The following is a 10,848-nucleotide window of genomic DNA, read 5'->3' on the forward strand; positions in this document are numbered from 1 at the left end:
TGAGCCACAGCACCACTTCTGGCCGTTTTCTATATATGTGGTGCTGGGGAATCGAACCCAGGGCTTCATGTATATGAGACAAGCACTCTCACCACTAGGCCATATTCCCAGCCCCCAAATTTAATTTTTTCAAACGTAAGAATATTATATAGCTGTAATAACAAGGTACTAAAAACTTAGTCGTTTTGAGACAAGGTCTTGGTATCTAGGCCAGCTCACAATTCTCTCTCACCTTCCCATATGCCGGCCTCACTACTGGTCACCATCATACCGGCCTTGAAACAGCTGAAAGAATCTGGGAGCCCCTCTACGCTGTATTCGCACACAATGACAAGCCCCTTCCATTCCACTTCTGTTCCCAGCCTTTGCTCCTGAATCCCATCCCAGAAATTTTTACTTCCTTTTTTATTTTTCCTGCCAGAGTTGCTGATGGAGTGATCAAAAGTGTATTGTGGCAGACACTTCAAGCTCTTAATTTCTGTCATAAACATAACGTAAGTAACATTTTCTAATGTTTTGATTAATTCCTCATAATTGCTCTGCTTGTGATCTATTTGAAGAGCTTAAAGATAGAGGGAAAGAAACAACCAGAAGAGCCAAACAAAGGAAAGCTATAAATATGAGGAAAACAGTTCATAATTCATAGCCGTTTTCTAGTTTCTGTAAGAAGTAAGTTATTAGTGTCTTATTTATTAAAAATTTGTATAAGCTTAGTGTTTCCTTTTGCCACAATACAAATGACTCCTATGATGGTTGTTAAATTGGGTTAAAATAATTTTTCAACTTATTCGTAATGTGATTTATCATGGCTTTTGGTTTGGTTTGGTTTTTATTATGGTTTTTAAGTCTTTCATTCTGTACTACAGTATTCCCCTTCCCCTTATTTATTATTTATTGTCAATCCTAGTGCTTGAACTCAGGGCCTAGGCACTATCACTGAGCTTTTGTGCTCAAAGACAGCCCTCTACTACTTGAGCTACAGCTCTACTTCTGGCTTTTTGGTGAATAATTGGAGATAAGTCATGGACTTTGAGGCTTGAACTCAGGGCCTAGGCATTGTCCCTGAGCTTTTTCACTCAAGGCTAGCATTCTCCCACTTTGAGCCATAGATCCTCTTTTTCAGGTTTCTGGTGGTTAATTGGAGATAAGCATCTCACAGACTTTTTCTTTCCAGGATGGCTTTGAACCATGATTCTCAGATCTCAGCCTCCTGAATAGCTAGGATTACAGGTGTGAGCCACAGGAACCCAGCCCATTCTCTTGTTTTAAAATAAAATTTTTCGGGGCTGGGAATATGGCCTAGTGGCAAGAGTGCTTGCCTTGTATACATGAAGCCCTGTGTTCAATTCCCCAGCACCACATATATAGAAAATGGCCAGTAGTGGCACTGTGGCTCAAGTGGCAGAGTGCTAGCCTTGAGCAAAATGAAGCCAAGGATAGAGCTCTGGGCCCTCAGTCCAAGACCCAGGACTGGTTAAAAAAAAAAAGTTTAAAATAAAATTTTCCACGGGGGTACCAGTATCTCATGCTTATTTGAGGATCACAGTTCAAAGGCAACCAAGGCAGGAAAATTTATGAGACTCTTACCTCAAAAAAACAATGGAAAAAGCAGGAATTGAATGGTGGCTCAAGTAATAGAGCACTATTTTTAAAGAAAAGAAGCTTGGAGACAGCACCCAAGTCCTAACCTCAATCCCTAGGACCAGTCGAAAATATATACATATATATGTATATATAATTTTCTATACCATTAATATTTTTAGAGCCATAGATCTCAAACCCAAGCATGAACCCAAGTCAGCTTGGAGGAACTTGTTTAAAATAAAACAAAAATGAGCTTGCTGGCCCCAGACAGTTGGAGTCAATATATCTAGGATAGGATCCAAGAATTCTCATTTCAAACATTTACCTGGATGATACTAAAACTGCTGGTCCAAGAGCCTCTTTGAATATTATTGTGTTAATGAAATAATTTTGGATGTTTGTTCTTTTTTTTTTTCCTTCCAGTTCTGGGGCTTGAACTCAGGGCCTGGCCACTGCCCCTAAGCTTCTTTTGCTCAAGGCTATCACTCTACTACTTGAGCCACAGCGCCACATCTGGCTTTTCCTGTTTATGTGGTGGAATTGAACCCAGGGCTTCATGTTTTGTAAGCACTCTATCAGTAGGCCACATTCCCAGCCCAATTGCTGCTTATACATAATTTAACATGTTCTTTTATCTGTATTTGTTGTGAATTGGTTTTTCTATCTAAAGGCTTACTCATAATCAGATTTGATTTTCTTGGGTGAGAATATCTCATATGCAATGTTATACATTTCTGATTACATGAGTATCATAATGCTTATTATGCCCCAAATATCTGGTGGCCCTACTTGTGATAGTGTTGATATTGACTAGTAAGTTCAGGAGTTACTTGATACTAGTTGGATCTCCTTCCATGTTCAATTTCCTGTCAACCCTTTTTCTTGCTGGTTTTAGTATACAATGATAATGATTACTTGTACCCAGTATTTCATTGAGATTGAGAAATAACTTAGCTGGGTGCTAATTGCTTCTATATTATTACTAGAATTATATGGAAAATGACTTGCCCTCAAGGACTCTGACTACTATACAATACAGTAAGAGGATAACATTGTTGTATCACTTCAGGGGAATAAATAGGTATCTTAGCAACCTATAACAGTGAACAATGATGAAGACAAAAGGTATCATTATAAACAGGGCTTTTATATGTGTGATATTTTTCAATCCTTTGCAGTCATTGTTCTGTCAAGTCCAAATGTTCCATCTTAAACCAGTGGCACTTACTCAAGGTTGCCTGGGTGCTTTTGCTAGATTGAAAGCTTTGGAAAAAAATACATCTATACCTTTTTGTCTTGTGTTGTTTTTGTTGCCAGTCCTGGGCCTTGGACTCAGGGCCTGAGCACTGTCCCTGGCTTCTTTTTGCTCAAGGGTAGCACTCTACCACTTGAGCCACAGTTGCCACTTCCGGCTTTTTTCTATATATGTAGTACTGATGAATCGAACCCAGGGCTTCATGTATACGAGGAGAGCACTTTACCTCTAGGCCGTATTCCCAGCCCCACATCTATACCTTTTGAGTTGGTGCCTAGACAGAGAAAGTGCCAAGGCAACAATTCAGATTACCATATGGTCATTTTGGATGCCAGCAAAATGTCTCACCATGGTAGTCAAGGATTACTGAAAAAGGAAATGCAAGGCATGAAATTAACTGTCAGGGGCTGGGAATGTGGCTTGGCAGTAGAGTACTTGCCTAGCATGCACGAAGCCCTGGGTTCTATTCCTTAGCATCACATGAACAGAAAAAGCCGGAAGTGGTGCTGTGGCTCAAGAGGTAGAGTGCTAGCCTTGAGCAAAAAAAGATAAGGGACAGTGCCCAGGCCCTGACTTCAAGCCCCAGGACTGGCAAAAGAGAGAAAAGAAAGAAAGAAAGAAAGAAAGAAAGAAAGAAAGAAAGAAAGAAAGAAAGAAAGAAAGAAAGAAAGAAAGAAAGAAAGAAAGAAAGAAAGAAAGAAAGAAAGAAAGAAAGAAAGAAAGAGAGAAAGAGAGAAAGAGAGAAAGAGAGAAAGAGAGAAAGAGAGAAAGAGAGAGAAGAGAGAAAGAGAGAGAGAGAGAGAGAGAGAGAGAGAGAAAGAGAAAGAAAGAAAGGTTCAATGTTAGTATTTAGGAAGTTTTCTTGAGCCTTAAGAAAGTGCAGTGGATGGGCTGGGGATATAGCCTAGTGGCAAGAGTGCCTGCCTCAGATACACGAGGCCCTAGGTTCGATTCCCCAGCACCACATATACAGAAAACGGCTAGAAGCGGCGCTGTGGCTCAAGTGGCTGGCCAAAAAAAAAAAAAAGAAAGTGCAGTGGAGGGGCTGGGGATATGGCCTAGCGGCAAGAGTGCCTGCCTCATATACATGAGGCCCTGGGTTCGATTCCCCAGCACCACATATATAGAAAATGGCCAGAAGTGGCGCTGTGACTCAAGTGGCAGAGTGCTAGCCTTGAGCAAAAAGAAGCCAGGGACAGTGCTCAGGCCCTGAGTCCAAGCCCCAGGACTGGCCAAAAAAAAAAAAAAAAAGTGCAGTGGAATTCTCATTAGAATAAGTCAAAAGCCTTCATTTTCTATTAGAGGGATATTGTTCACAACCTACCTAAGTTTGTTTTTTGTTTAGTATTTTTGTAGGGGCTTGACCTCTGGGCCAGGGTGTGTTGTCTCTGAGCTCTTCAGCTCAAGGCTAGCACTCTACCACTTGAGCCACATTGCCACATCCCATTTTCTGGTAGTTAATTGGATATGAGTCTCTCAGACTTTTTGCCCAGGCTGGCTTTGAACCCTGATCCTCAGAGGGGCTGGGGATATGGCCTCATATATATGAGGCCCTGGGTTCGATTCCCCAGCACCACATATATAGAAAATGGCCAGAAGTGGTGCTGTGGCTAGCAAAAAAAAAAAAAAAGTTGTTGACTTAAAGTTGACATTTAATGTTATGGGTAATTAAAATAGTTTTGCAAAGATGGTGCTTAGAGATAGCAACTTAGGAGGCTGAAATCTGAGGATCACGGTATAAAGCCAGCCTGAGCAGGAAAGTCCATGAACCTCTTATCTCTAATTAACCACTAAAAAGCTGGAAGTGGAAGTGGAGCTGTGCCTCAAATGGTAGAGCACCACCCTTGAATGAAGAAGCAAAGGGACATCACCCAGGCTCTGAAATCAAGCCCCAGTATCAGCACAAAAAATAATTTTTAGACAAGGAGTAGAAATTCACTCCTTAACTTACTTTTTTTATTCTTATGCTATAGTAAGCCTCTATGCATCTATATTTTTATCAGCTAAAATGAATGCAGAAGAGAAAAATCAAGTCATATATAAGCTCTTACCATAATAGATCTCCAGCCTTTATATTCCTTATTTTTAGAGGAACTCTCATGATACTCTCAAAGAATAGAAAAGGACATCTGACCCAATGGTGTTGCTTGAAGATGCCCAGGTTTCAGCCTAAGGACACCATGTGTACCTATTACCTCAAGTTGTAATCCTAAACAAGACAATAAAGTAGAAAGGGATTAAAGGTCAGGGCTGGCTGCTCAAAGTATAGCTGATAGACATCAATTAGAGCTCATTAGTAATGCAGAATCTCAGGCCCACTTGCTCATCTGCTGAAGTAGAATCTGCATTTTTAACATGAGCTACAGATGATTGGTGGGCACATTAAATTTTTAGAAGCAATGGGTTTAAGAAAACACCTACTCATTGTATTCAGTTTTACCCTGTAACACTGCTAGAGTAAGATAGCTGAAGTGTTCAGTTTAATGTCATTATGACTCCAAAGGTGTTATATTTGATGCATTGATTAGGGAAAAAGAACTTCATAAAAGTATAACCACATTGATTTCTGAGCTGTGGATGTTCCAGGCTGGAGCACCAATCAACATCTTGCTAATACTCATGTTTTGGTTAGCAAGAAGGCATCTTTCTTCTTGCTTTTAAGTATCCATCCCTAAAGCTCAAAGATGATCACTTGATCAGACAAAATAAAATTATTTCTTGACCAGTCATGGCATATAAGAAACAATTTCTAGTGTGAATGTTTCCAGGAATTATTCTTAAGGCTGAATGTATGGTTAAAAAACAACATGGATATCAGCAACATAAGATCACCACATCCAGATGCAGAAAACTTTCACTACAAACAACAATGACAGTCAGCTAAAACCAATATCAGGAGCTGTGAGTAACCTACCAGGGACCCCTCCCACAGGGACCAGCACTGGTGGTGACCCAGAATGCTTAGCTCTGACCCTCTCCCTCCCATCCCAAGAAAAGGGACACCAAACTTGAAGAAGGCAAAGAGGCCAAAGCCCTCCCACACACCCCTTCTGCTAGACCAATATTGGTAGGGCGCTAGGGCCCTGCATCTCCTGCAGCTCTCGCTGCCAGCAGAAAAAGACAGTGAGATAGTCTCTCTGCACCACCCTGTGGGAGCCCATCCCCTCCAAGACACAAGCTTATCCCAATTCAGGACTCAGACTGGGACTAGAGTGGGAATGATTGCCCTGCCCTGCCCTGCCCTGCCCTGCCCTATGGGAGCCCACCTCCCCCAAGACTCTCACCAGTCCTGGAGACCTGAATGCAGCTCCTCACCCCATGGAAAGCAGACACCAGTCTGGGAATTGAGAAGGCACCAGTTCGGGACTCAAGTAGGGACAATCTCCCCACACCATTCGGTGGGAGCCCTCCACCTCTGACGTTCATACCTGTTTAAATTCAGGACTTGGGCTCCCCCAGGGCTCAAACGAGGTCCGGGTGCTAGAACATGGCTCCCAAACCCCTCTAGAAATAGATACCAGTATAGAACTCGGGCTAGGACATCCACCTAACTTCGACTAGTGGGAATCTACCTACCACAGACACAGAACAGGCCAGGACACTAGACTTGGGCACCACATAATGGGAAAGCACCCCTAGGCCTAAACCTAGGCCAGGACACCTGAACACCTTGCACAACACAGAGCCCTAACAACTGACTAGGACACATTATATTATTTGTACTGCCCAAAGCTGAAAGTTGCCAAATACTAAGTCTGACAGAGATCCATCCAGTGAACCACATTCCACCACCACACTTCACCACAACCTGAATGACCCTGACAATCTCTGAATCCAAATGTGTAAATCACAATGAAAGATTACAAATTCATGAATGATCAAGACAACAAACCAATCCAAAAGCCAACAACAATCTAGGGAAGGACCCTAGTGAGAGTGAAGGAGATGGGATGGAGGACAAAAGAACCATTAAAGGAATGAATGATGAGAGAATTGGCCGAAGTAATAAAAGGGAATATCCAAAACAAATAGAAGAATGCAAGAAGGAAATGACAAAGCATATAGAGATCACCCAAAAGATTAGGAAAAGAAAAATAGAAACACTACATACCTCATTAAAAGATTAAATTAACACCATGTGATCTGATCTCACCAAAGAACATGGAAGCATAAAAGGTTCGATTTCTCTATTGCAAACCACAGTTGAAAGCATAAGCAGTAGAATAAGTGAAATGGAAAATAGAATATCAGGAGTTGAGGATAAAACAGAGGAACAAGAACAAAAGCTCAAATGGATGGAAAAAACACTCAAAACAGTGCAGCTAAAAAATACAGTCTTTATACACAATGGCATTTTCCCAGCCATTAGAAAGAATAAAATAATGTCATTTGCAGGGAAATGGATGGAACTAGAACAAAGCATATTAACTGAAGTGAGCCAAGCTCAAAAAGACAAACAGCACACTTCTCTCTCATATGTGGAAGTTAGATCTAAAATGCACTGTGATATGATAAATTATATAGGATTCTAGATACAGTGAGACCAAAAGAGGATACTCTTAGGAGAGAAACAAAAGGCAAAATGACTATGTGCCCCTTCACATTTATATAAAATTATGTCAAAAAAAATTGAAGCGCTGGGTTCTGAAGTGGTGCTGTGGCTCAAGTGGTAGAGTGTTAGCCTAGAGCAAAAGAAACCCAGGGACAGTGCCCACTCAGGCCCTGAGTTCAAGCCCCAGGACTGGCAAAAAGAAAAAAAAAAGAACTCAAGAGAAAAGGGTGAAAAAGTGCAGCAGTGGAGTTCACTGGACACTGATAAAAGTGAAATATACAACTTGTGGGTGGAAACGGGAAAAGGAACTAGGAGAGTGAGGGAACAGAAGATACTGTGGGAACAGAAATGTATTCAATACTGGATTCATATAACTGTATAATCCCTCTGTATATCACCTCTATAATAACAATAAAGTAAATTAATGTTTAAAAATAACCTGAATATATTTTTTTCTTTTCTTTTTTTTTTTTTGTCTGGCCAGTCCTGCGGCTTGGGACTCAGGGCCTGAGCACTGTCCCTGGCTTCCTTTTGCTCAAGGCTAGCACTCTACCACTTGAGCCACCTCTTCTGGCTTTTTCTGAGTAATTTATTGTTAGATATGAGTCTCACAGACATTCCTGCCTAGGCTAACTTGGAACCATGATCCTTAGATCTCAGCCTCCTGAGTAGCTAGGATTACAGGTGTGAGCCACCAGCGCCCAGCTTTAGTGTCATTTTTGTGACCTCAAAATGAATTTAGGATTAAAGTTTTTCTTCCTAGCTTTTATAGAAGCAATGAAAAGCCACTTCTGGAATCAAGATGTGTGAGCTCAGTCAGCCTGCTTCCCCTCCCCCAACCAAAATTTCCCATCAGTGTTCAGCAGAAGCTCTGGCTTCTTTCAGGGTCACCGTGGTGATACAGCAAACTGTGAAGTTGCTACACCTAATGAAAGATTTATGGAGCTTTAGCCAGGCAAGAGCAGGTGACAGTGCCATCCTGCCCTCCTGGGATAGTCCCCAGCAACACCTTATGGGCATATCATGAGAGCCATTCTCCTTTCCAGCTCAGCTGATCATGAAGGAAATTAGAATTTGGTAAATGGGCAACTCTACCGCCCAACTTACCCAGGACACTTCTGATTTGTGACTTCCACAATTATTATCAGAGTCCTTTTCACAGGTTTGAGTGATAATATGGTAACTCAAATTATAAGTAAATTTTAAGTTTTATCACTATTTAAATGTCTTTTCCAGTTTCTCCGATCTGCAGTGTTCAGCCAGAACTGTGATTCCTGAGTGGCAGCAGTTCTTACAAGAGGCACAGCCAACTCTCATAGGGGGTTTTACCTCTTAGAGTTCACATGGGCCCAGGAAAAAGTGAATGGAATGATTATATAATATTTCCTTTAGAAAAGATAAGTTTTCACATGCAACCATTATAATTTAATTTCTTCAATAACATAATTTTTTTCTTTTCATGACAAGATTTATACATGAAAAATGGACCAATTTAAGTTCTTCCAGACAAAATCTGTATTAATCTATCATACATAGATAGATGTAAACATCTATACAGATGATGTAGCCATTGTCTAATTGCCAGTGCTTACTCTTAGCCATTTTGATGGCTCAGGAAAATAATCAAATATTACCTTACAGTGTATTCACAGAGATGTCAAACCTGAAAACATTCTAATAACTAAGCAAGGAATAATCAAGATCTGCGATTTTGGATTTGCACGGATTCTGAGTAAGTAACGATTTCCTACCTACTTTATCCAATTCCAATGACTATAAATTATATGACTATAGTTTACATGCTTACTTGGGATACTGAATGTGTGCCAAGTGTTTTATTGTTGTTATTCCAAAAGAAAAATCTCACATTAGCCTTTTAGTGAGTACATTAGCTGGCACTTCGTGTTTACTCCACTCAGCTACAATTTATTGGATGACATCTTCATGTGCTGCACAGGAGTGGGAAAGAATTATAAGATGCATTTCTGCTCTTAGTGCACTTATAATCTAAAGCAAACAAAATAAAAGAATCACAAAATGGCTGGCAATAAAGTACTAAAATGAAGGTGCAGATGGCTCCCTGGAGGGAGACATTAATGTAAGCTAGAGTGATCGAAAACAAACTTCTTGGAGCTGGTAAGACTAGCAGACTCAACTGAAAATTAAGGAGAGACGATTTAGATAGTGCTAAGAAAAAAGTAAATCAAGCCAAACACTGGAATCTCATGCCTGTAATCCTTGGTACTTGGAAAGCTGAGATCTGAAAAACCAAGGTTTAGAGCCAGTTCAAACAGAAAAGGCCATGAGACTCTTATTGTCAATTACCCTGCAAAAAGCTGAAATAGAGATGTGGCTCAAGTAGTAAATTGCCAGCCTTGAGCAAAAATGCTAAGCAAGAGCTCAAGGTCAAGCCAGGCACTAGTGGCTCACACACGTAATCCTAACTACTCAGGATGCTGAAATCTAAAGATCACGGTTCAAAGCCAGTCCAGGCAGGAAAGTCCATGAGACTCTTTTCACCAATTAATCAACAGAAAATGCAAGTGGCTTAAAGTGGTAGAGCTGTATGTAGCCTTGAGCAAAAAAGCTCAGAGACAGTGCTCAAGCCCTGAGTTCAAGCCCCACAACCAACAACAACAACAAAAAAAAAGAAAAATGAATTCAAAGCCTGAGTTCAAGCCCTTTTACCAGCACAAAAAGAAAAGAAAAGAAAAAGTCAACCCAGGAATGGAGGAGCCAAAAGAAAAGGAGGACAAATATCTAAGGGGAACAAATAGTTATTTCTACCAGAATCTAGAATTTTGTAGCAAGAACATATGTTAGCAACATATGTTTTTTAGCCAGTCCTGGGCCTTGGACTCAGGGCCTGAGCACTGTCCCTGGCTTACTCTTTCTTTGCTCAAGGCTAGGACTCTGCCACTTGAGCCACAGCGCCACTTCTGGCCATTCTCTATATATGTGGTGCTGGGGAATTGAACCCAGGACTTTATGTATACGAGGCAAGCACTCTTGCCACTAGGCCATATTCCCAGCCCCCAACACATAATTTGAATCCTGACAGGACTCAACTACAGAGGACCTGACAATGCATTGGAGGGGTTGCTATGCTTTGTTGTATAAAAATAATAGGACCCTAATAATAATTGGTCCTTGTGGCTGAAAAGAGAAATGGTAAACATTGGAAAACTATGGAGCTGTGAACTCTGTGCTTATATATCCCCTGTCCTAGAATATTAGTCCACCATTAGAAATGATGTCTGCATTTTAGTGGCACTGGAAAATTTTCAAGACATGGTAACTAAAAAGGGAAAACAAAACTGATATGTACAGTATGATCTTAACTGTACAGGAAATGTCATAGGAAAAATGACAGCAATACATATGACCTTTAACTTAGGAAATCAAGTACATAAGAGTCATCTGATACTTCCTATAAATGCAAGGTCAGTTTTGGGGA

General features: G+C 40.8%; 1 protein-coding gene across 5 annotated transcripts in view; it reads left to right on the forward strand.

Annotated features, from left to right (window-relative positions):
* Cdkl4 (cyclin dependent kinase like 4) overlaps positions 1–10,848 on the forward strand; it is a 47,978-nt gene that overhangs the window by 20,787 nt on the left and 16,343 nt on the right. For all 5 annotated transcript variants that reach the window (XM_048353072.1, XM_048353073.1, XM_048353074.1 and 2 more), the window contains 2 exons: positions 422–494; positions 9,033–9,123. In XM_048353072.1, the coding sequence (XP_048209029.1) occupies positions 422–494; positions 9,033–9,123 (164 nt within the window). The remainder of the gene's footprint in view (positions 1–421; positions 495–9,032; positions 9,124–10,848) is intronic.

This window comes from Perognathus longimembris, chromosome 8, assembly GCF_023159225.1.
Source record: "Perognathus longimembris pacificus isolate PPM17 chromosome 8, ASM2315922v1, whole genome shotgun sequence".
Lineage (NCBI taxonomy): Eukaryota > Metazoa > Chordata > Mammalia > Rodentia > Heteromyidae > Perognathus > Perognathus longimembris.